This window comes from Protopterus annectens, chromosome 5.part1 (assembly GCF_019279795.1).
Source record: "Protopterus annectens isolate FY-2018-M chromosome 5.part1, PAN1.0, whole genome shotgun sequence".
Classification (NCBI taxonomy): Eukaryota; Metazoa; Chordata; order Ceratodontiformes; family Protopteridae; genus Protopterus; species Protopterus annectens.
In genome coordinates, this window is record NC_056736.1 from 684,781,101 (window position 1) to 684,807,292 (window position 26,192).

The following is a 26,192-nucleotide window of genomic DNA, read 5'->3' on the forward strand; positions in this document are numbered from 1 at the left end:
ATAACGTTCCATCTATCTCTAGTCCAGTTATTGTACCTTGGGGGTTAATATGCACATTCTTTCCAGGTTCCTGCTACTGAACTCATCTGCCATACCAAATATTTTCATAAATTCCTTCAGAAATATACCCTCTTTTGTTATATTTTACCTTCTAGGTGGCCCAGATACATCCTCACTGTTGCAAATCAAGTTCCATTTCCCGCCTGTAAGTAGTATTCCCTGCTGAAAGCTGATTATTTCAAAGATGTTCTTCGTCTTCCCTTGCTGCAGTCCTGACAATTGGGTATAGTCCGCGTCCCAGTCGGCCCGAATACCAGAGTATAAGGCTGACGTCGGTCATGGCGCCTTAGACTGACGTCAGTACGTCAGGGTACTAATGCGCATGACCAACGCCATTTCCTCAGTCTTTTTTGCCGCATGGTCCGATGCAGAAGCAATTTTGCGAGTGCAGGTTGGCGTTCTGAGATTTTCCGAAACCGGAGTTTCAGACCGAATACAGAGTTGGCTAAGTAACCCGTTGGGAACATTTTGGTTTTTCTTGCCTCAGTATTTAACGGATGTCAGAAAAAGTGAATAACTGTATTTCTTGTGGGAAGCAGATACGCATAGGGATTATCATACATTGTGTATACCTTGTTTAGCGCCTGAGCACGACGTTGTTGGTTGCCGCTCTTGTGCTAGATTTAACAAGCGCACTATTAAGAGGAGGCTTGATTGTGCTAGGTTAGTGTTTGGGAAGCGTTGCAATTATACTATGCCGTCGGATGCTCCGGCGCCTGCTTCATCTAGGAAGCGTAAGGACAAAACAGTGAAGTCTAGGGGTGAGGAACCGGCAGTCCCGGGCGTCGGTCCTTTAGAAGGCTCAGGGGAGCCAGAGGTTTTGCCAGGAGTCTCTATGGAGTCTCAGGCAGATACTTTACTGTTACAGGATGTGCCCTCTCAGGAGGTAGGCCAGGCTGAGGGGCTTCTCAGGTAACTGTTCTTCCCTCTCTTCCCAAGGTAGTTAGGGCCTCTCCTTCTGTTGCCAAAGCTTCTTTTAGAGGAAGGCCAAGTTCAGCTTCTGTAGGGGCTTCTCCTAGCATTTCGGGCTCTGTGCCTAAGAAACATATGCTTAAAATGGCAGAAGATTTGATTACTCTGATTAGAGGTTCTATGCCCCACCTGATAAGAGGCCTAGGGTGGAACAGGAGTTTGATAGTTTTGAACAGTGTTCACAGGCTTCAGAGTCTTCTGTGGAAGACTTGCAGAGTTTCCTACTTATTCTGATTCTGATGTGGATGATTCCACTCCTTCAGCTTCTCCTCCTGAGGATTTTTCATTTTCAGAGACTCTTCACTCCATGAGGGAGCACTTTAAATGGGAAGGCCAAGATTACTCTGACTCCAGAAAAGGCTTAGGGAATTCTTGTTTTGCCCCAGCATAGGCCCTTAGCTATTCCTCCTGTGTTGAATGTGGTGGAGGATGTTTTTGCAGAGGCTTCTCTGAACCCTGATTCCTTGCCTCCTGCTCCTGTTAAGCCTGATAGGTATTATAGGGTGCCCAAGCTCATAAGTATTTGTTTAAGAGTCCCAGGCGGACCCAGAAACTGTTTCTCAGGGGCCTAAAGGTGTTAAAGCTTCTGTGGTTAAAAATCCTGTACCCTCTGATAAAGAGGCAAGGGCTTTGGATAGGTGGGGTAAGAAAGTATATACTTCTTCCACTCTAGCCATGAGGCGTTGAATTGTCAATTTCATATGCTGAAATATCAGAATTATCTCCTTTCACAATTGAAATCTAAGGTGGATGCTTTGGCGGAAGGTATTGAGTGTAAAGAATTGCTGGATTTGGTTCATGTGTCTGAACAAGTGGGTAAGCATTCTTTGCAGTGTGGTTTTGATGCTGTTCAGGCCTCCTCGAGGGTGGCTGCTACTAGTTCTGTTCTTCGCAGACATGCATGGTTGAAGGATCAGAATTTAGCTGAGCATGTTAAGACCAGGATTTTGGACGCTCCTTTACAGTCTGATGTGTTGTTTGGACCGCCTGTGGAAGCAGTTTTAAAGAAAATGGAGGACAAAGCTAAGTCTATGCAGACTGTTAAAGATTTTTGCAGGTGCAGCCTCCGAAGTTTAGTAGAAATTGGCCTGCTAAGGGGTGGACATATCCTGCTTATGGTTCCCAGTCTAGGGGTAGGTCTAGGCGTGGTAGGGGCAGGGCTCAAGGTTCGTTTAGGCCTAGATCAGACAGTTCACCTGCTCAGACTTCTGGTGAGGGCAGGGGTCAGTCCTTTCGTAAGCAGAACCAATGACCTGCCTTTTCAGCTGCCAGTGGACTCTCGTCTGGCAGCTCCTTTGGGAGGAAGATTGTCTCTTTTCAAAGAAAATTGGGATTTAATCACTCAAGACAGATGGGTGCTGGATATCATTCATCACGGTACAGATTTTATTTCCACACAATGCCCCTTTCAAAGGCATGCCAGATGTTCCTCCTCCACAAAGAAAAGAGGCTCACAAGCAAGTTTCTCAGTTACTCCAGATAGGGGCTATTCAGCCAGTCCCTGTGTCAGAAAGGGGCTTGGATTTTATTCTCGCCTGTTCCTAGTGCCAAAGAAGGGGAACACGTGGAGACCAATTTTGGATTTATCTATCCTCAACACTTATCTGGACATTCCCAAGTTCAAGATGTTGGCGTTACAGCAACTGTTACCTCTGCTGGGCAAGGATCACTGGATGGTAACTTTGGATCTCAAGGAAGCTTACCTTCATGTGCCCATAAGGCTAAGTTGCAGAAAGTATCTGCGGTTTCGAACTGGAGATTTTCATTATCAGTTCTCTGCATTGCCCTTTGGCTTATCTACTGCCCAGAGTATTCACAAAGGTTCTGGCTCCAGTGATAGCTTACTTCAGGCTTCAAGGCATTCAAATTTATCCTTACTTGGACGACTGCCTGATTCTGGCTCAAGAAAAGGAACACCTTCTACAGCATCTGGAATATGTCATAGCAGTGCTAAGATGCCTAGGGTATTCTGTGAGCGAAATAAAGTCCAGTCTAGTACCCTCTCAAGACATGTGCTTTCTGGGTGTGAGACTGAATACAGCAGCCCAGATGGCCTTTTAACCCCGGACAAACAAAAGAGTCTGTCACTTTACTTCCATCAACTATCTCATCAGTCCGTGCTGACTGCAAGGACAGTCCTTCAAGCATTAGGGTTCATGGCATCTTGTATTCTGGTGCTTCCCAATGCCAAACTGCATATGAGGAAGCTGCAATGGTATCTCAAAAATGTATGGACACAGCACTGCCAAGATTTGGACACTGTCATTCAAATAATACCTTGCCTTCAAAAGGAATTCTTGTGGTGGGCTCAGGAATGTCACCTAAACAAGGGACTCTCTGTGACCCGGCCAGAGGCGAGTCAGATTTTAACGACAGATGCCTCGGACACTGCTTGGGGAGCTCATCTAAATGGAAAGTGGATACAAGACAAGTGGCCTGCCAGACTACAGCATCTACATATCAACTTGAAGGAGATGTTAGCAGTCCAGTTTGCATTGATGGCGTTCAAGGAGTTACTTCTTCCAGGGCAGGTGTTGATTCTGACAGACAACACAACTGTCATGTGGTACATCAACAAGCAAGGGGGAACACATTCTTATCCTCTATGCAGGCAAGCAATGATTTTATGGGAGACTGCGTTAAGCCTGCAACTGACTCTTCAGGCAAGGTTTCTGCCAGGAGCACAGAACTCCCTAGCAGATGTATTAAGCAGACAAATCATGGATCCCCACGAGTGGAAACTGGATCTTCATGTATTTCAGAAATTGACAGTGTCATGGGGAACTCCAGACATAGATCTGTTCGCTTCTCCACTAAACCACCAGCTGCCAAAGTACTGCACAAAGGGGTTTCATCACACAGCTTGGAAAGTGGATGCTCTGTCTTTCAGTTGGAAAAACCTTCATGTCTATGCCTTTCCACCTCTACCTCTTCTTCCAAAGGTATTACTAAAGGTCAGACAGGACAGGCCAAGGATGATTTTGATAGCTCCAGATTGGCCTCGGCAACACTGGTACCCACTTCTAAGGAGTCTTGTAAAGAAGCCTCCATGGCCTTTACCTCTGATTCCTCATCTGTTATCTCAGAAGGACGGTCATCTGCTCAATGTCAAGCTTCAATCTCTTCATCTCACAGCTTGGCATATTCTGTGTTGAAGCATGGTAGGTCTCAGCTTCCTCAACAAGTTTTAAATGTGATTATGGAAGCTAGAAGGCCTAGTACTAGGAGAGTGTCTGAGAAAAATGGAAGAGATTTTTATGTTGGAGTACAGCAAAGAATTTGGAGATTTCAGAGCCTAATTTGAGTGTGGCTCTTCAATATCTTACTGAGTTATTGGACAAAGGTTTGTCTTTCTCTTCCATAAAGATTCATGCTGCAGCAATTTCAGCTCACTATGATTGTGACCCACCTTTGTTTTCGCATCCTTTGTTCAAGCAGTTTCTTAGAGGGCAAAGAATATAAGACCCCACGTAGAGCTCCTACTCCTGCTTGGGATCTCAATTTTGTGTTGGAAAAACTTACTCTACAACCTTTTGAGCCTGCAGCTACTGCTGAATTGAAATATTTGTCATGGAAGACTGCTTTTCTGTTGGCTATTACTTCTGCAAGAAGGGTGTCTGAGTTGCAGGCCCTTATGGCAGTAGAGCCCTTTTGATTTTCCATAAGGACAGGGTATCATTACGTACTAATCCTTCCTTTATGCCTAAGGTGGTTTCTAGTGTGGCTTTAAACCAAACTATTCATTTGCCTCGTTTTTGCAGATCCTCAAAATAAAGGGAAAAGATTTTGCACACTTTAGATGTACACAGGCAATTGCGTTATTATTTGAGCAGGACTAAAGATTTTAGGCAGTCTCAGCAGTTACTTGTTTCTTTTGCTTTAAGTTCACAGGGCAAGCCTGTGTCAAAACAAACTATTTCTAGGTGGATTGGCTTTTGCATTGCATTTTGTTATTCCCATCATGGCAAAGAGGTTCCAGCTGGGATTAGGCCTCATTCCACTAGGGCTACTGCCACTTCAACAGCATTTCTAAGGGGTGGCAACTAAGGATATTCTGGAAGCAGCTACTTGGAGTTCAGTGCATACTTTCTCTAGGCATTATCACCTGCCTATATACTCTAAGACTAGAGCTGGTTTTGCCACAGCTGTTTTACAAGGCATGTTGTCAGCTCCTGCTACTTTATAATTTGCCAGCCTCCCTTACCTCTGCTTTGGGATTCTACCCAATTGTCAGGACTGCAGCAAGGGAAGGCGAAGAACATAGTACAGTTTTGTACCTACCATAAATGTAGATGTTCGAGGATTCCCTTGCTGCAGTCAATTTACCCTCCCTCCTTCCCTCTGTGTTTCAGGGTGGTTGTGTAGGTGAGTTTACATGCTTATATTTTTGTATATATTACTGTATATATTGTACATGTTTTTGGTGCAGCTTGTTTTTGGGACTTGTCTTTTTGGGTCTTCTGACATCTGGGGCAAGAAAAGACTGAGGAAATGGCGTCGGTCATGCGCATTAGTACCCTGACGTACTGGCGTCAGTCTAAGGCCATGACCGGCGTCAACCTTATACTCTGGTATTCGGGCCGACTGGGACGCGGACTATACCCAATTGTCAGGACTGCAGCAAGGGAATCCTCGAACATCTACATTTATGGTAGGTACAAAACTGTACTTTTCTTATGCTCCATAATAGTTTTTGATGGAATATAAATACTTTCTGGTGTGATCCTCTTCCCTTGCCAATAGCCCCTTACTATCACAAGTCTACCATTATTATCTTTTTTCCTCTTCTATCACCATTGACCCTCCTCCAGCAATTGGTATAATTATAGGTTCATAGGTGTGTACTAGGCTAATGGCTCTGGAGCATTTACAAGCCTTGCCCATAGGATTACCCTGGCATCGTGCCACCTGACCTTAGTTCCCAGTGTCTCTGTTAAATAGAGCCACTGGAGTGATCCCCAGGGTGAATTTTCTATTTCTCATCCACTCTTCAAGATTTCTCTTGAAGAGGGCCAGTGAGGTGCTCTGTTTGACATGTATAGGAAGTCTATTCCATAGCATGGGCAGTCTCTGGGTTATGAACTTGTCCCTCCAGCATGTTCTGTTGATTGTGGTAATGAGGTTGAGGTCTATAGAGCATGTGGTGCGGAAGGTTTGGGATTTCTTTAGATGTAGCATTTCTAACAGAGCTGGGTCAAACATGGCTTTGTAAGTCAAGCAGAGATCGCCTCTAAGTAGATGATATGAGACAGAGATTAGTTGGAGTTTTTTGAGTCTGTCCATAAGGCCTAGGATCCTCTTTGTGAGGTACTTTTGTGGCCTCTCCAGTTGTTGCAGGTGTCTAATGAGGTACATGCCAAATGGGGCATTGTACTCGATGACTGGCCTAATAAGGGAAGAGTAGAGGGAGACAAAGACATCTTTCTTCCTGGATGCAAAACCCTTAGTAATGAGATGTGCCACATAGAAGGACTTTCTGACCACAGTGGCAATGTGGTGATCAAAAGAGTGGTTGCTGTCAACCTGTGTTCCTAGATCTCTTATAACACCTTCTGTGTTCAGTGGACTACCATTGATGTGATAATTCATGAGAATTGGGTTTTTCCCAAAAGGAAAGATGACACATTTTTTGGCATTGATTTTAAGGTCATAGTTCTGACACCAGTCGTCTGTGTCAGTGAGGCCTTTCTATAGGATGTCAACATCACTTGGGGAGTTAATAATGGCTCTCAACTTGAAATCATCTGTCAGCCAAAGTCCCTTTGTGTTGGCCTGGACTTCTGAGAAGTAGATACCAAACAGGAGAGGACCCAGGACTGATCCCGGTGGGACTCCACTTGTGACTGGTCGGAAGTCCGACTTGGAGTCGGCTACTTTCACACTGTGGGTTCTATTTCTGAGCCAGTTTGCAACCCACCTAGTGATATAGGGGTTGATGCCTAGCTTAGTGAGTTTTTCTATGATTCCTGAGTGGGGAATGGTATCAAAGGCGTTGGCCAGATCAAGGTAGGCTGTATGAACCACCTTGCCTTCATCCACAGCTCTGGTGACTGACTCAAAGAATTTGACCAAGTTGAGCAGGCATGAGCTACCTTTCACAAAACCAAACTGTGTGGGATACAGAGTTTGGAGATTCCCTATATCCTTGTTTATTAGGTCCATGATGATGTGTTCCACAGCTTTGCATGTCAGACTCATCAGGCTAATGGGGCAATAGTTCCCAGGGTCTGTAGTCACTCCTTTGTGGAGAGGGATGACTATAGCAGTGCGCCATTCGGTAGGGACAAAGCCTGAGGTGAGGCTGTGATTGATCAGGGCACACAGGTAAGATGCCAGTTCACTCTGTAGTTCATGTAGAACACAGCCAGGGATATTGTCAGGCCCCATAGAAGCTATATTCTTGACTTTGGACAGTGCTGTTTTAACCTGTGCAGACAGTAATACTGGGTGCCTGGCAATCCACTGGTATTGTGATTGGTCCTTTGGGGGGGGTAAAGTTGGCACTGAATCTGTCAGCCAGTATATTGGCAATATCTGTTGGCTCGGTATAGGAGGTACCATTGTGCAGTAGCTCAGAGCAAATCTGGATATTGCCGTGGAAATTCTTTACATAACTATAGAAGGCCTTGTGGTTGCTTTTACTATCTGCTGCAATTCTGTTTTCATAGCTAGCTTTAGAGGATTTGATGAGGGATCTCAAGTTTTTGTTGAGGCTGATAATGGAGTTTTTCCAGTCTTGGGAAATCACCTTATTCCACATCAGTTTCCTCCTTCAGTTGTAGAGTTTGTTTATGGCAGGGGACCACCAGATTGGCTTCCTTTATTTGGAGGAGAGCTTCTTGGTTCTATTGGGTATGGTAAGATCCATGCATTTGTGTACGTGTTCATACAGTACATTGGTGTATGATTCGGCGGTCATGCAACTATTCTCCATTTGCATGGATGCCGTGAAGTTCGCCACTTCTGTTTTTAGGAGCCCAAAGTTAGCTTTGGAGAAGTTTTTCATGGTGGTTACCTTTCTGGGGAGGAGGGGGTTGTGGATTTCCAAGGTGATTAGTTTGTGGTTGGATCTAACCAGGGAGAGTTGACTATTGGTGTAGAGCAGCAGTCGTCCATGTTAGTAATGACCAGGTCAAGGATGTTGCTACCTCTAGTGGGGCTAAGAATGAGCTGGTCCAGGGCATTGAATTAATGAATTCCAGGAAACATTGGGTAAGTGTATTGGTACACGAGTAGTTTTCTCAGTTAATGGAGGGGTAGTTGAAGTCGCCCAGTATGAGAGTGTTAGGTTAGACCCTAATATTCTCCAGGGTGCTTAGGAATGTGGAGTGTGAGTCATGGGACATGGTTGGGGACCTGTAACAGGCTATTACTGCTGTTACTGTGGTAATTTGGTCTTTGGAACACCACTTAAAAAAGGCAAGTAGCCTTTTTCTTTGTCCCTGCTATTCTTCTAAATATCCATCCTGAAATCCTTTCTTTATCAAATTCACATGTTCATTTCTTTCCAAATGTGTCTCCTGCAGCATTGCTATTTGCACTGTACATTTCTTAATATAATTCTGTCCTCTTAGCTTTTTGTCTATACCCATAAGGCCATTTACATTCCAAGAAAATAGGGCTAGCATAACCATTATGATAACAAGCTATTGTTCTCACTTATTATACATGATAGGTTTTTGAATGTGTATTTCAAATGTTTGTGTTACATGCACACACACTGTCTGGCAGGCTGATCTTTTATACAGTTTCTTATCTTTGTTTGAATCAATGTCACATTTTCAAGACTTTTTGTTTTAAGCAAAAAACTAAATACATTTTCAGAATAACACCTAACCTATTTGAACAAACACACAAAACGATGTACATCTTGAAAAATGAAGTTTAACTCTCCAGATAGGAACAGTTGTCCCATATCAACAGCTTCACCCACAGGCATTACATAACCTAAAATTAAGGTTATTCACGTTAAAGCACGTTGCAGCCTGTGCTCCCACTTACACCGATTGGTGTCTGTTCTTTTGTTATCTCCATTCCCGTTGCAGAAGTGAAAAACAGCTTGTATCCTTTCAGAAAACATTAACATTTAGCCTTAAGAAAAAGTGCACTGGCTATCTTTAAATAAAACTAAATTATACACTGTTCTATTAAAGGTATTATAATTTTAAGGCTGCTTTGGAAGCTATCTCTTTTTTATTTCCAGTAATTTCAAAAATTACACCTTTTTTTGTAAAAATTATTGAAAAAGGCATGTACATATTTGCTTATTAGAAAAAACAACTATTCTGTCATTATTCTTTCACATGTCTGTGTCTGTGTGAAACAAGGACCCTATATGTGCAGTTTCATGTTCATAATTCTTTAGTTATAACCTGTGTTAAAAGCATTAAAGTCTTTATGGAGAAGAAAATCCTGCGTGTAATATTTATTCTAATAATGAGAACTACTAAGATGTATCCACAGTTAGCCCGTTTTCCAAGTATAATAGTGCTTTTCAGGATATATTGAGGAATGGGACTTCTGGTGGGAATGGAGACATGACTGCACGTGAACTTAGCTGCTGTCCCCCTCAAGGGCTAATTTATAAGTTCTTACCCATTTTTCTCACCTAACTCTTTGTTGATACTGCTGATATGTCATTTGTTTGTCCAACTAATGTCCAAGAGGTGAAGAAAAAAGTTTCAGAAGCAGTTCCAAACTCAGTACTCACCTTACCCGAGATTGCATGCCTACTGGACTGTGTCTGCCATGTGGTCTACACCTTCCCTGGGCTCTCTTAGTTTAAACGTGGCTATGAATCTGGAAGCTGCTATGTCAGATGTGTTTTTGGACTAGGTATAGATGGAGCTGTGAACAATGAGCTCTTTTTGATGTACAAACTTGTCTTGGAGTGGATACCAGCTGTTATTCACTGTTCTGCATTCTGTACACAGTTAGTCTAGTCTTTTTATGTGCCCTCCTCCAAATTAGGTTTTCCATCTTGTGTTTTGACCCCCAGCAGACCTATTTATCTCCTCATCCTATCATGTATAGCAGCACCTCTCTTGTTTAACTTGCTTACTTATGTAATCTCTGTAAATAGTCTGTTTGTAATATGTAATGCTGGTATTATGTAATGCTGTATCTGCTTACCCTTGGAGCTTTTCTCCCCGGGTCTCCGCTGAAAATGGACATGCATCCAGTCGGACTATCCCGGTCAACAAATGTAAAATAAATAAAATAAAAAAAAATAAAACCTCTCATCACTATATTGAGGGGGTTATCACCTTTATAATACAATATTTTGTCAATAAGTGCAAGTTATTTTCTTGTGGGGGAGGGGGTAATAGATGTTTGGTAGTTGGCCACCATATGGGCTGCCTAAGATGTTTTTCCTTTGCCTAATTTTCCCTCCACCCAAATTGGGACTGTGATATACAGGGCATGCTGTACAGGTCTGCCACTCATATTAATTACATGCATATGGCTTTGGTGCCATAGGGGCATTTAATTCTAGGAGCCTGTTCCTATGGCTTTCACCAGGAGTTGAACTGCTTGTGGTAGTCATCTTGGAATCCATCCTTTTGAGGTCAGCATCAGACATTCAGCCCCATCCCTACCTGGCTAGTTCCGACCAGTCCCTGAACTGGTACTCTGCTTGGGACACTGGTGTCTCCAGACTCTGTCCATGTGTGCCATGGTGTTGACTTTAGACTTTGTCAGAGTAGATACAGCAAGTGAAAAATGCCGGCAGTTTCAAAGAGGAAGGTTCATAGGTTGGTACTAGGCTATTGGCCCTAGGGCCTATACAAGCCTAGCTATGACAATTCACTGGCTATTTCTCCCCACACTATTTACTTCCCTGGACCCCTGTCTAGCAGGGCGATTGACGTGATCCCCAGGGTGAATTTCCTTTCTCCCATCCAATTGTCAAGGTTCCTTTTGAAGAAGGCCAAAGAGGCCCTCTGCTTGACATGTATGGGCAGTCTATTCCAAAGTCAGGGTAGTCTCTGCGTCAGGAACCTATCCCTCCAGCATGTTTTGTTTATTGTGATGACAAGGTTTAGATCCCTGGAGTGTGTGGCTCTGAGGGATTGGGATTTCTTTGTGTAGCATGTCCAACAGCTCTGGGTTTGACATGGCCTTGTATGTTAAGCAGAGATCACCTCTGAGTAGACGATATGCGACAAGAGTACAGCTGGAGTTTTTTAAGGCGGTCAGCGTAGGGCATCTGCTTTAGGCCTGTGATTTTCTGCGGCCTTCCCAGTTGTTGCAGATGTCTTGAGAGGTACATACCAAAAGGGGCGTTGTATTCTATAATAGGTCTAGTGAGGGATGAGTACAGTGGGACAATGACCTCCTTTTTTCTGGATGAAAAACCCTTAGTGATGAGGCGTGCCACATAGAAGGATTTTCTGACTGTTGTGGCAATGTGGTTATCGAAGGTGAGACCACTGTCCACCTGTGTCCCTAAGTCTCTTATCACGCTTTTGGTGTTTACTGTACTGCCACCTATGTGGTAATTCACGGGTACATTTTTTTCCCCAAAGGGGATAACTATACAATGTTAAGTTGTCAATCTCGCCTTCATTCTTGCTTGATGGGTTCGGAGCCGATCCCTCGGCTCCGACTCGGCACTTGCTTTAGCTCGAGAACTCCTTTTACCAGCTCGAGGCAGCCCCATATCCCATGATGCAAGGCAGGAAGTACCCAGATCTCGTTTGCCGCTTCGCTTGGGAGGTCTTCTCTTTACCAGCTCCTGGTAAGTAATTCACTTTTGTGACATTTAAGCCCCTTTTTACTTAAAAACCTTTTATTTTTGATAGTTTAACTTTAAACTTAATTTTTCTGACAGAAATCCCTGTCTCTTTTAAATTTTTTTAGTCAGTTTATTTTCCTTTTCCCATCCCCCCCCTGTTAGGGTGTGTGTGTTGGTTTATTTTACTATATCCCCTTTTGGGATTAATTTAATTTAATTGGACTGGTGTGTGTGTGTTTTTTGGGCACCATGTCTAAAGAGAGGGTTTCAGGTTTTAAGAAGTGTGACTCGTGCTGTCAGAAGATGTCTCTGACAGACGGTCACACTTCTTGCCTGTACTGTTTAGGCCCTCTTCACCTGCAGGACTCCTGTGCTATTTGTCACTCCTTCAGCCAGAGAGTCCTGCAGGAGAGAAGGAATAAGTTGATTCTGAGGGGTCTTCTTAAGCCGGAGGGCTCTCCGGCTAAGTCGGCCCCACAAAAATCAACCAAATCTGCCAAGACCCAGGCTTCTGTTTCTAAGCCTGTGGCCTCGGCTCCGACTCGTATAGAGTCGAGATCGGCTTTGGCTGGAGCCGATTCTGGATCTGCTAAGCCTTCGGCGCCGATGGCTATCGGCGCCGAATCTGCTGACCACTGTGGGGTCGGTTCCGACCGGCTCCGACACCCACGTGTACGGGCATCGGTGTCGGCTCCGATCGGCTCCGACACCCATGTGGCACAGGCATCGGTGTCGGCTCCGATCGGCTCCGACACCGTTACTCTGGTGGCTGTATCGGCTCCGGCTGGAGCCGATACATCGGCGTTCTGCCGGCTCCGAAATCGGTGCCGACAGGATCAATAATATCGGCTCCGATGACCCATTCCAGGAAGAGGTCGAGGTCTCCTTCCTTGGAGCCGATACTTTCGGCTCCGGCCTCCCTCTTCTATCGGGCGGAGCCATCGAGCCGATCTTCAAGGTCATCCAGGTTGTCAGACCATGACCTAGAGAGTGGTCAGTAGATTGCTCAAGTCACAGGTACTGGCCCAAATGCTACACAGTCCGTCTCAGCAGGCGACTGTTGGTCCACACCCGTTACAGTTCCTCCTTCAACTCTACCCCAGAGTTTGGAGTTGGAGTCTTCGGGCAGGGTTACTGCTACGGCTGGAGGGCGGATACCCCTTCTGTTCCTTCAGCCCCTACTCTTATCTCCTCTTCCTTAGAGGGATTCGGTGGTCGGGCTTCCATGGTCTCCTCCGAGGGGTGAGTGGCATCGGACCCTTGTCCGAACCCGCTCTTCCCTTGGAGCCTCGGCCTTGGTGAGCTCGGCTCCGACATCTGCCTCGGAGACTTCCTTTCGGTGGCCCCTGGGTTCCTAGCTCTTGGAGCGGGGTCTCGGACCTGCCTGGGAGGGAGCATTCGAGGTGATGGAGTGTACTGGCCACTGGTATCAGTCAGCAGTCTCTTCCCGTAGCTCCTCCCTCTATTGTACCTGTTGACATCTCTGCCACTTCTCTTGCTACAGGACCCAGAGATCCTCCGCCTCAGGTTTCCCCATTGGGAATTTCCCCCTCTTCCGAGGATTCTCCTGATGTTTTGGGAGATCCTCCTAGGAAGAGGACTTGTAAGAGGAAGCATGTAGACTCCCCTGAGTCTGTCACTTCGGATACTGACTTTGATGAGTCAGAGGGATCCCCTAGATCCCCCTCTGAGGATGTCTCCTTCTCAGACATCCTAGAACTTCTGAAACAGAGGGGAAACTGGCCCTCCAACAATCCCTCTGAGGATGAGTCAGTATACCTAGAGGCGTTTGGATCCAGAAAGCTACCGTTTTGAGAGCCAAATTGATTCTCATTGCCCCTTACTGGCCTCGACAAGTTTGGTTCCCGTTCCTCCATCGCCACCTTTTGGTGCAGCCGTGGCATCTGGACCCAGTGCCAGATCTACTGATTCACCAATCCGGTCAGCTGCACCGGTCAATCCCTTCTCTCAACCTCACAGCATGGTTGCTCCACTTCCTTCCTTAGCCAGGCTTCCTTTGATCTCTAACCCAGTTAGAGATATCATAGTAGCTTCACTAAAATCCTCTACCAGGAGGATTTACACAAGCAAATGGAAACGTTTCTCTTATTGGGCTAAGGCCCAAAATATTGATCCTTTTACTGCCCCTGTTCAGGCAGTTCTGGACTTCTTAGCAGAGATTTTCCATGCAGGCTCCTCTTCTTCCACAGTCAGAGTTCAGTTGGCTGCTATTTCTAATTTTCACGTCGGGATAGCAGATCATAATATTATGTCCCATAGACTCTGCAGGGCCTTTTTGAAAGGGATTTTCCTACTAAAGCCTCCAATCAGAAATCCTCCTCCTCAGTGGGATTTAAATTTAGTGCTGACATCTTTGATTCTTCCCCCCTTTGAGCCAGCTGTTTCTTGTTCCCTGAAATATCTTTCTTGGAAAACTTTATTCCTAGTGGCTATTACATCTGCCAGGAGGGTGTCTGAACTTCATGCTCTTTCAGTTCGACCCCCCTATTTAATTTTTCACAAAGACAGAGTATCTTTGAGAACTAATCCATCCTTTTTACCGAAGGTCGCTTCAAAAAACAATCTGAATCAATCTATTGATCTCCCTGTATTTTTTCCCAACTATTCAGATAGAGCTGAACAAAAGCTACATTATCTTGATGTCCACCGTCAGCTTAGATATTATTTGGACAGAACAAAAAAATTTAGAAAATCTGATCAACTTTTTGTTTCCTATGCGGATAATAAAAAAGGCCTTCCTGTTTCTAAAGTGACTTTGTCCAGATGGCTTTCTTCGGTCATCACTGAAATTTATACGATCAGGGAAAACAGCTGTGCTCAAAACCTAAAGCACATTCAACTAGGAGTTTAGCTACTTCTACAGCTTTTCAAGCTAGACTACCTTTAGACACTATTTGTGCAGCGGCCACTTGGGCCACTCCTCACACTTTTGTTTCCCATTACAAATTGGACTTGGCCTCCAGGGACAGAGCCAGTTTTGGCTCTACAGTCCTCAAGAGTTTGTTCCATTGAGCCACCCAGGATAGAGGTGCTAGGGGCGGTCCCATCAAGCAAGAATGAAGGCGAGATTGACAACTTAACATTAAGAAGTTATGTACCTACCATAACGTTCCATGTTAGTTGTCTTCTCGCCTTCTTTCTTCGACCCTCCCTCCTTCCCCCTGGCCTGGACAGACCTTGTATAAGAAACTATAATGCTAAAGACCATTTAGACCTGGTCCTTTTTCCATTTGTAAGTTTCTTCTTCCTTTGGGAAGTATTGTTTATGCTTGGTGTTATTGCCCTTTTGTCAACAAACGAGATCTGGGTACTTCCTGCCTTGCATCATGGGATATGGGGCTGCCTCGAGCTGGTAAAAGGAGTTCTCGAGCTAAAGCAAGTGCCGAGTCGGAGCCGAGGGATCGGCTCCGAACCCATCAAGCAAGAAAGAAGGCGAGAGAAGACAACTAACATGGAACGTTATGGTAGGTACATAACTTCTTATTTCTTGGCATTGAGCTTGAGCCCATGGCTCTGGCACCAAGCATCTGTTTCTGTGAGGCCCTTTTGTAGTGTCCACATCATATGGGGATTCAGTAATGGCTCCCAGTTTGAAGTCATCTTGTTAGCGGACTTTGTTAGCCAAAGTCCCTTAGTGTTGGCCTGTACTTCAGAGAAGTAGATGCCAAACAAGAGCGGTCCCAGGACTGAGCCCTGAGGTAATCCACTTGTCACTTGTCTGGAGCTGGATTTGGAGTTGGCTACTTTTACAGTCTGGGTTCTGTCAGTAAGCCAGTTGGCAACCCATTGAGTGATGTAGGGATTAATGCCCAGCTTAGTAAGTCTATCTATGATTCCAGAGTGGGGGATGGTGTCAGAGGCCTTGGCAAAATCCAGATAGGCTGTGTGGACCGACTTACCTCATCCACGGCTCTGGAGACTGATTCAAAGAAATCAGTCAGGTTCAGGAGACAAGATTGGTCCTTCACGAACCCAAACTGGGTGGGATCCAGTGTTTGAAGGTTGCCATTGTCTTTGTTTATAAGTTCCATGATAATACATTCCATGGCCTTGCAGATCAGGCTCATCAGACTGATGGGCGGTAGTTCCCGGGATCCAGGGTGGATCCCCCCTTGTGGAGTGTGATAACTGTAGCTGTGCGCCACTCAGTGGGCACAAAGCCTGAGGTGAGGCTATGATTAAACATGACACTTAGGTGAGGTGCCAATTCATTTTGTAGTTCATGTAGTACACAGCCCGGGATGTCATCTTGTCCCATGGAATATGTATTCTTAGCTTTGGAAAGTGCATTTGTTTACCTATGTGGCCATTATTACCGATATTTTTCAATCTTCTGGTGTTGAGATAGGCCATTTAGGGGGTGAGAGGGGGCGTGAAGTTGGCACTGAATCGATCTGCCAGGATATTGGCAATATCCTTGGGATCAGTATATTTAATGCCATTCTGTTGTAGCTCAGAGCAGATCTGAGCATTGCCATTTAGATTCTTGACATAGTTATAGAATGCCTTGTTGCCTTTGGAATCTTAGGCAATTTTATTTTCTTAACTAGCTTTGGAGGATTTTTTGGGGGATCTCAGTTTCTTACTGAGGTTGATAAGGGAGTTTTTTGCATCCTGGGATTTTCCTCTTTTCTGCAACAGTTTCTTCCTTTTGTTGTAAAGTTTGTTTATGGCAGGGGACCACCAGATTGGCTTCCTTTTTTTTGGATGAGAGCATCTTGGTTCTATTTGGGATGGCATGATTCACACATGAGTGGATGTGCTCGTACAGTGCCTTAGTGTAGGATTCAGCAGTCGAACATTCAGTTCCCGTCTGTATGGATGTCATGAAGTTTGTCACTTATGACTTGAGTAGCATGAAGTTGGCTTTGGAGAAGCTTTTTATGGAGGTTTCCTTACTGGGGGGGGGGGGGGGATGTTGATGTCAAGGGTGATTAGCTTATGGTCAGACTTGACCAACGAGAGCGTGACCATAGGTGTAAAGCATCGATTTCCCATGTTAGTAATGACCGGGTATAGGATATTGGAGCCCCTGGTGGGGCGATGGATTAGTTGATCCAGGGCGTTGGAATTTATGAATTCCAAGAACCATTGGGCAAAGGTCTTGGTACACGAGTAGTTTTCCCAGTTAATGTCAGGGTAGTTGAAATCGCCCAATTTTAGGATGTTTGGTTGTATCTTAATATTTTCCAGTATGTTTAGAAAGGTGTAGTGAGAATCTTGGGGCATGGTGGGGGATCTGTAGCAAGCTACAATTTGGATTGCAGTCTTACCTAGTGTTAGTTGCAACTGGAGAATTCTTATGCATTGTGTTGGGCAACTAGCCCGGTGGTGTGAATATCCTTGGTGAATATGGACTTTCCTCCACCTTTATTGTTTCAGTTCTGGTTTGGTGGCCGAAAAGTGTGGTAAGAGTTGTAGCCTGGTATTGCAGAGGTGCTCTCTGGAGCCTTGAACCAGGTCTCAGTTACTGCACAGATATCGATGTTCTCCATTTTTAGGAGTGCCTCGAGAGGAAGAGGAGGCTTATACTACGTTTTAAATCCCAGATAAGATGTTTTTCAAATTTAATAATAAACTGAACCTCATGGCATTCTTGTTTGTCAGAAAATAAAAGAATAGTATTTATTTTGTTGACACAGTCCCACTTGGCCTTTTGATTTTTTTTACCAGGAGTCTTGAACTTTTGCTTAAGCTATGTTAGGGTAATTTGGCCAGAACGCAGGGGTAGATTCCCGTTCTGTTTTTGGAAACTGCCATGAAATCCTTTGCATCTTTCTGAGCTACCACTAACTCCAGCACTGGGACCTCAGTTTAAAATGTCATCTGATGAACAGTACTTTGGAAGTTCACCCCCTCCCAAGTGGTGCACTGCAGTGGCAGTAGTAGAACAAGAGTCTGCTCACATAGTGTGGGGACAAAATATAGTCTTTTGGTCATTCTGTTATTGTTGTGTGTGCTTCCTGCTGAAGCACTGATAAGTCTTAGCCATCAGATTCCCGTTCTGTTTTTGGAAACTGCCATGAAATCCTTAGCATCTTTCTGAGCTACCACTAGCTCCAGCACTGGGACCTCAGTTTAAAATCTCATTTGATGAACAGTACTTTGGAAGTACACCCCCTCCCAAGTGGTGCACTGCAGTGGCAGTAGTAGAACAAGAGTCTGCTCACATGGTGTGAGGACAAAATATAGTCTTTTGGTCATTCTGTGTGTGTGCTTCCTGCTGAAGCACTTATAAGTCTTAGCCATCAGTTTGTGGCCCTTACATCAGCATTGAGCCTTAATCTAGCATGTCCTAGCAAAGTTGATTCTTGATACCTAACAGACAACTGTAGAAACAATAATACTTAAGCAGTAATCAGTGTGAGATTCTGTTTTGATTGGTGACTCGCACAGTGGCAGTGTTTGCTTTGACTGTTTTTAAATTATTTGATGTTTTTCCCTCGCATTTCACAGATGAGATTATTAGCCACACACCCCCAAAAAAGTTAGTATTAGATTCCTTATTCTGTGTTATCATTCGTTCATTCTGCAGATTACATTAATTGTACTTAGATTTATGAATGGCATCTCACAACCATTATTTAGGCAAATATGCAGTGCTGAAGTGTGTGGGTTTCATTCAGTTCATATTTTTGTGTGTTTTGTGCTGCAGCATACCAGTCAGGTGTACAGTTTGTAGTTTCTTATGGCTGACCGGTGTTCTTTGTATGGATCACTGTTGCATTCATAACTTGAGGAAACTCTCCAATTCCACTATTCCACTACAGGTCAAAGTCCAACAACCTGATAGAATTTCACACATGAGCACCCCCCCCCCCCCCGTAGCCTGGATGATGTTGCCATACCTCACGTCTTTACATACTGTGTGTAAAAGTGACATGTGGCTGCACCTTTATCAGTTCTTTCTTGTCATGTTTGATGTACAGTGCAATGTTTGACGGAAACAGTACTTTCATAAGTCCATCACCCAGGCTTCAGCTGAGGAATGAATAAAAAGTATTCTACTTGGTACCTTCTACTTCTGTTTTCCTTTGAGTCATTTCTTATTTGGTCTTGTAGTAAAAACCTAGAAGTCTGGGAGTGGTACATCTGGCATGGGCATGTAGGGGTTATCCAGCATTGCTAAAAGTAGTCATTGTGTTTGCACACATCAGATCCCTTATTAACAATTTCATGATCAGTCTGTTTACTGATTGGTGATCAGTCATGATGTCATTAATTGCAGTATCTGTCAGAAATTCAGACCCAAGAACTGTTGGAGTCAGATGTAACGTTGTACTGCCCCACCTGAACGAAAAGAAGCTAGCAGTCGTCTAAGATAATGCCACCATGTCCTCGTACTTGCAGGCTAGCTGAATGGATGCCTTCTTGAAAAAGGAGAAGCAAAACTAGAAGCCAAGGAAGGACGGAATTGGACAACTCCTCTGAGGATTCTAGGTCTGTGGACATCATCTGTATGGAAACGCTCAACCAGCCCTGGGCTGTAGTGGTAGTTACAGCTGATCCCTCTGGTAATCCAGCTTCAGAAGCCACCACACCATTGACTCCTAGTATGTCCCACCAGACCACCAAAGAAGACAACAGTGGATGCGAAATAGGTATCTACTCCAGAGCACCATCTGATTATTACACAGGTAAGGGCAGTATCCCTTTGGTTATAATTGAGGAGGACATCCTTGCTACTAAAAAACAGGAACCCAAGGACATCCACTTAGGCTTCCAAGTCCCCCTATGGATCCCTGTCATCAGAAGACCAAGAGGGGTGAGAACAGCCTGTAGCCCACCCTTGCCTCCCTCCCATGATTGTGAGAAGCCGGATTATTTTTTTTTCCAGTTTCTATAAAGTCTAAAGCCTACTCCAGAATGGCCATCTGTATCTGAAGTCCAACCTTCCAAAAGCAAAAAAGGGCAATTCCATTTGAGGGGCTCTGACAAAATCTCAAAATTCACCTATGACAGCACCAGCTCAGATGCCAACACAGCACTCAGTTTCACAGAGGAGTTCTGTTACCACTTAGACAAATATGCAGAATTGGCAGTCCTAACCAGAGAAAAACACAGTGGGAAATTCAAAACCAAACCATGTGGATGGCCCACCAAAATAAGCATCTTAAAAGAGAGAGAGATTAAATTATACAGCTGATCCAAAACTCGTTATAACAAGGATAGTATAAGTAACATCACCACGGAACTGAAGAATGTTGCTAGGAATGGTTACGGAATCCATGAACTTGTACTAATTTCTGAAGCTTAGGATAACCACAGTTCCATCTGTTAGGAAACTAAGGGATAATACCAAACAATGCTCAAAATTTATCCTAAGTGGGACTATCTACTCTAACCTAGTCTACCTCACCAATATACTAACTTAACAAGTCCAGTGTATACTTCACTGCAAAACACCTATCCAAATTGTGCATATCCCAGCATACCTGAAACGCCCTATGATCATCACCAAGGAATATGTTCTGAAGGTGCTGTCAAAGACTAAAAATACTTCCTCCATCGGACCCAACAGCCTACCTGGAGGTTTAATAAATAGCACCAAACATGCCCTTGTGGACCTCTCTTCAAACGGTTTAACCTGAGGTTAGTCACAGAACATGTTACCAAGTTATGGCACATTGCAGTGGTGATGCCCTTCCACAAGTGTGGCCCCACCATGGACCCTGGTAATTATAGATCAGCCTTAAAAGCCATATCTGCAAAGCTGTGGAATTATCAATAGTGAGCTTATCAATTATAGTATCAGAAATGTCATTAGACTAGATCCTCAACAGTTTGGCTTCATCAGAGTGAGATCCTGCTTATTAAATATAGGTAACTTCTGAAAAAGTTGACAGTGGGTATGTTATTCATGCAGTGTATCTTGACCTAACCAAAGCTTTTGATACCTTACCTCATGTGGGCATTGTAAGTAAGCTAAATGCTTTTAGTGTAGACCCTTATGTGGCAAGGTAGATACGCTAAAAGATAGAACCCACAGTTTGTGTAGCAAGCACCTTATCTGAAAGTATGCAGATAACGAGTCCCCACGTTCTGTACTGGGATCCCTCCTTCTCTACATTTACTTCTCTGATCTCAAAACTGAGAATCAGAACATCTCATTAACCGGGTGTTATTGTCAAGACCCCCCCCCCCTCTGATTTCCCATAACTCTTCAGGAACAACTTACCATAGTTGATGCTTGGCATATGGAAAATGGGCTCAAATTAAATGAGAAAAAAGTGAGTTATTAATTTGATAACAACCCCCTTCCTTCAGCATATAGAATAAACAGTGCACCGTTAAATGAAAATGTAGTCCGGGATCTGGCGTTGTGGGTTAGTAGTTCCTTCTCCTTTAGTCATCGCATGGCAACCGTTGTAAGAAAAACCTTTTGCATAGACCAGCTAGTAGCCAAAGGTATTTTGTCCAGATCTAAAGATGATGTCATTGTCTGATATTCAGCACTGATTAGACTAGTTATACAGTATAATGCCCCCTTCGGGTTATACCTCGCTGGACCTATCACATAATTAGAGTAGCCTCAGAGGTTCCTAACTAAGAATATTTCAGTCTTAAAGAATTTGATTTACCAATACAAGCTAGAAGCTCTATCCCTTTACTCGGGTAAATTTTGTCTTTCTTGCCACTGTCCTTGAGTGCCTGTATCTCTGCAAGTTTCGTAGCACTAACATACCAGAATCAGGGACATAAATTTTGAGTGGCAGATAAGTAGAACACGATGGGGGTGCCGATTCATTATGCAACATTTTCCGTATCTTGGAAATAAGCTGCCCCTAAAGTCTAAGCAGTGCGCAGTACATTATTGTACTCCAGACAGAACCTGTCAAGTTTACGGCCGCACCAAACTTTTCTAGCCTTCCTTGAGAAAGGGGGTATAGTGTGAGGGTGGGTATTGACAAGGTATTCGAGATCATGAGACTAGATTGCCTTGAAACTCGAATCCTACTGAAACTCCTACTCAAGTTATTCCCAGTATAATCCATTGTCCTAGATTTCTCTGGTCGTGTATGATGTTTCAGTGTGCAAATATAGTTTAACTGTTTTAGAAAACATCTTGTTTTTATATTAGTAGTAACTGTTCATGAATGATTTCTTAAAAATAAACTGAAGTAGAAAGTCAAAGCCTAAGTGGTTCCAGAATTATTCGACTGCAACAGCACTGTACAAAGTGACTGCTATTCAGCAGAATTTACTGCTTCCCTTGCAGTCTGTAATTATAAAAACAAAAAGATGTCTATTGAAAATGCTGGTGCATGTTTGTGAAGTGTATGTAGATAACGTCTTTATCACTTTGCTTCAAGTTATTTCACAAATTCAGTAAAAGTATAAAATTCTCCTGAAAAGGTAATTTGACACAGTTATTGTCACAGAGTTTTGTAGTCCTTGAGGAAGTAGAACTATTGTGCACACTGCATTTAAATCATGTTTTGAAGATTTTCATAATGATTTTCTGCATACTGTAGCCTTCTTTGTAATACATGGACTTCTAGGACCATCCAGTTTTGTTTCTTCTGTGCCAAGGTTTACATTTATCTTTCTTTGTAACACCTTTGAGCAAGGTATTCTTCCAGCTTCACCCTATTGTGATGAGTGGTAAGGGTACATGTGGAAATTTTAGCTTGTATCTTGATAAAATTGTAGAAACTATGACATGGCAAAACACTTGGATGAAGCAGTTACAAAATAATTTTGGTTATTTCTATTGTGTGCTTATTTTTTCCAAGGTTCCAAACTGGTTCCCTTCTGGAGCTGGCTACAAATGGGCAGAGATCTCCTGTTTATTCGACTGCGATACCTTACAGGTGCCTGGAAGTACGAGTCTCATCAAAAAGAGAACTGAGTTGTCTTACATAAAAGAACAGCCCTTGCAGCGGAGACATACAGCACCATTTCTAACAGTGTAAATATAATGCTGGGGAAATTACTGTTACTGTATCGGACGGTGATAACGTGCTTTTACTTCTTTTAGTCTTATTTTGAAATATCAGTAGTAGTAAAACCTTCTAATTCTTTGACTGGGTCAAAGGATTGCATTCTAATCAAAAGCTGTTGTTATAACAGAAAGAAAAGTTGTAATTTTGTATTATGAAAGTGTTCACCTTGACATGGTGTATTATGTTACAATCACTTTGCCATAAATACAATAAATTCAAAATTCAATTGATAAATTTTTGTCTTCATTTGTGCATATATCCAGATGACACTGCTTATCTCTGATGGGAAGATAGCCACATTTATTGAAGAAGTTTCTTTACCGCATCATCTAAAGTACACTAGCTGATGAGTAAACAGCATTTGGAGTAAAATGTCACACTAAAGTTGTAGACTAAATGTTCTTCGTAACTAACCCCCCAAATGGTGTGAGCTGTGCCCCTGAATGCCCACAGATCGTACGTTGCAGGCATTCCTTTGTTGCTTTCTTTCTTTTTTTTCTCCAGTAGTCGGACTTTTGGCAAGAAAATTAAAAGATTCTGTGTTTGAGGAAGTTTTGAGTGCCAATATCAACGCAATTTGATGTGGTGCATGTTCTCTGAGGCTTGTTTTTTTATTTGCACTCGTTCAGTTTAGAACACAGTCCTCACTGTCATCAATGAAGTCCTACATTCACACGTCTGAATTTCATCGCACTACCTGTCTATAGAGCTGTGGAATTACTAGCCCAGAACCAGCACAGCCTTTACCTCCTAAGGGAGGAACTTGATGTGAATAACTACCACATGTGTTGAAATGTCATTACTGCAGTCTTTCCATTTAGGAGATACTGAAAAAATCTTTAGTATTTGCAAAGATAAACATGGCAGTGGGTGAGACCCACTAGTGAAGGGATAAGTAGGAGGGTTCTCCTGTCACCCCATAATGTAAGTCAATGTCTCAGAACAATGATGTGTCCGCAGTGACACTGATGCCTGATTCTCCAAAAGGTCAAGGGTTCACATACCTCCTCTCCCACCCTAGTCCATGCAATTGTAATGCTTATGTCAGGTTAGTGAGTACTCTCGTCTAGGGGACATAGGAGCCAGAGAAGGTGTGCCTCCGTCTTCCACCATGAAGGGGGCCATTCCAGGGTTGTTGCAGTACACTAACCAAAGTTGATAATCTGAGGCCCTTAAGTAACCCAGTTTGATCCCAGGGAGTGATTCTTTGAGTCACTTGGTCAGTAACTGGCTGTTTAGAGTCCAAAGGCTCCATTCAGACGGGATATTATTTGAAAATTTGAGAAGCTTAAGTGCAGTCCTGTGAGCAATTTTAGCAGTGATATATACAAACTGTAAAACAGTGGCATCTGACAATATTCACATTTTCCAAGGCACAGTGATCCCACTGTTAGTCTAAAGAAGTAGTGGGGTTGTGGGGGACTTCTCCATTGGGTTGGTGTAAGGGGTAAACCCCCTGCAGAAATGTTTCAGAAGAGTAACAGTGGGATTTTGAATGTTGCTGTTTTTGATAGAATTCTTGTTTAATTTTTTTTCACATTGTTCAGATTTACAATGTCAGGTTGCAAGCTTCTGATATGATGCCCATCAGATGAGGCACCAAACCTACTCCTGTAGGAGTCTGTCAGGTCATCTCACTTCTATGTACATCTGATTGTCTATATTAGAAACAGTTGTTAGACAATTTGGTGGGAGCTTGAGACCTGAATTAGGGTGTCTGATCTGAAGCTTACCTTGGACTTTGCACCAGCCTGTCTAATGTATGTTGTTGTTAGCTTTTGTGATGTTGCATAACATATCGGCCTTCAATACCCACTAAGGTCATGTGAATTGCTCACTTTTGCGTAGTATTGTTTGTGAGCTTAGCCCTGCAAGTAGTGAGAGATGGTACGGATGGTCAGAGTAAGAGGACCTTTAAGCCATTGTCATTGAGATGGGCTAACTCCCTGTCACCTCTTTCCTCCTTCCTTTGCAGAGGTCATCAAAGTAATGAGAAACTATGTAAACTGACTTTGTCCCCCAGTCCATCTGTATGAATTCCTTGGATATTTCTGAGAAAGAGATCCTAAGGAGTCCTGTGTTATCCCCACCATTTGATGTCACTAATGAAAGATTCCAGATAAGCAGTCTGGAAGCAATATTGCACTGGACTTTCAGCACCCCCCAGAAAATGGATGCCCTTTGTAAGCCCCTACCTGAGTGGGTAGAGCAAATGACCAAGCATTCTATCACCAATTCCTGTGTGATCTCTGATCAAGCAAAGGGCCCAGACACCACAACAGTCTTCCACCATAGCACTTTACAAGGAGCCCAAAGCATTGCACAGGTGTAGTGAGAAGCTTTGCACTGCTGATGCACTGAGTGTAGGACAAATCACTTGTTCCAATCCCACCTGATTAGAAAGATTTTGGATAAGCTGGAGGATCTCTCTGAATCTGAGCTCAAGGAGGACCTCATAGAGGCTCTCTTGATGGCTTCTGTAATGGGTTGTCCTGAATCCCATTGCAAGTTTAGCAGTGCAAGCCCTTTAACTAATGACACAGGCTCTGGTGTGTGTCTGTCTGTCTGTACAGGATATAGGGGATGAGATTCTCCTCCTTGAATGAGGAGCTCAGGAGCAAGATCTTGAATGCCCATTGTTTTGGAAGTGCTTTTTTTACTGTTGTTGAGGACTTGGTCAATAACGTTCTGTGGTAGAAGTAGGCCCTCATCTTTGTATTTTCATGATCCTGTTTTCTGTTTCGTTTTCCTATCTTTTAAATTTAGCTCACCTCAAAAAAAGAGGAGGAGGCCTTATCAGTTGAAGACTCAGAAGCAGAATCTCCAAGGACTGTCCACACTGGCCACTCTGCCTCAGTTCTGACTGTCCTCTTGAACTGCACATGCAAGGTCAGTTTTCTGATTTTGTCCCATCTTACAGAATCCTTGTGAATCAAGGATCAGTGAGTTCCAGTCATGGCCACTCTCTCACCTCATAGGTCCACCCTCAGAACTGTACTGATGGACTAGTTTGTCTCAGAACTCTTGGGAAAGGGACAGATGCTACTTGTCAGGCTGCAGAAGCCCTCCTAGTTCCTGAAGGGGTCAGGGATTTTACTCTCAACTCTTCCTGGTCTCATAGAAGTGTAAGGATATCATCTCATTTTGAACCATAGCTGAATCAGGTGATACATCTGTTCACTTCCAGGTGGTCACTTTAAAGGTCACATGCTTTTGCTCCCCAAGGGCATGTGGATGGTGTTGGTGATGAATGTTTTTTAGCACATGCATTTGTGGTCAGCAAAGGAGAGAGATACCTTTGTTTCTCTGTGGATGAGCGTAGTCTTTACTAGGGTGTCGGACATGAAAACTCTTAATGAGTTCCCTTAACTAGACAGGTTGCTCTCTTGGTATCTCTGTCTGGGGTCTCCATGGAAAATTCCCCTGCTTTGTGTATTTCAATAGTTGCTGTTCCT

General features: G+C 43.7%; 1 protein-coding gene across 1 annotated transcript in view; it reads left to right on the top strand.

The window, feature by feature from the left end:
• ALG5 (ALG5 dolichyl-phosphate beta-glucosyltransferase) overlaps nt 1-22,971 on the top strand; it is a 593,309-nt gene extending 570,338 nt beyond the window's left edge. The window contains exon 10 of the mRNA XM_044073307.1: nt 22,528-22,971. Coding sequence (XP_043929242.1) covers nt 22,528-22,643 — 116 coding nt within the window. The 3' untranslated portion in view covers nt 22,644-22,971. The remainder of the gene's footprint in view (nt 1-22,527) is intronic.
• The last annotated feature ends 3,221 nt before the right edge of the window (nt 22,972-26,192 follow it).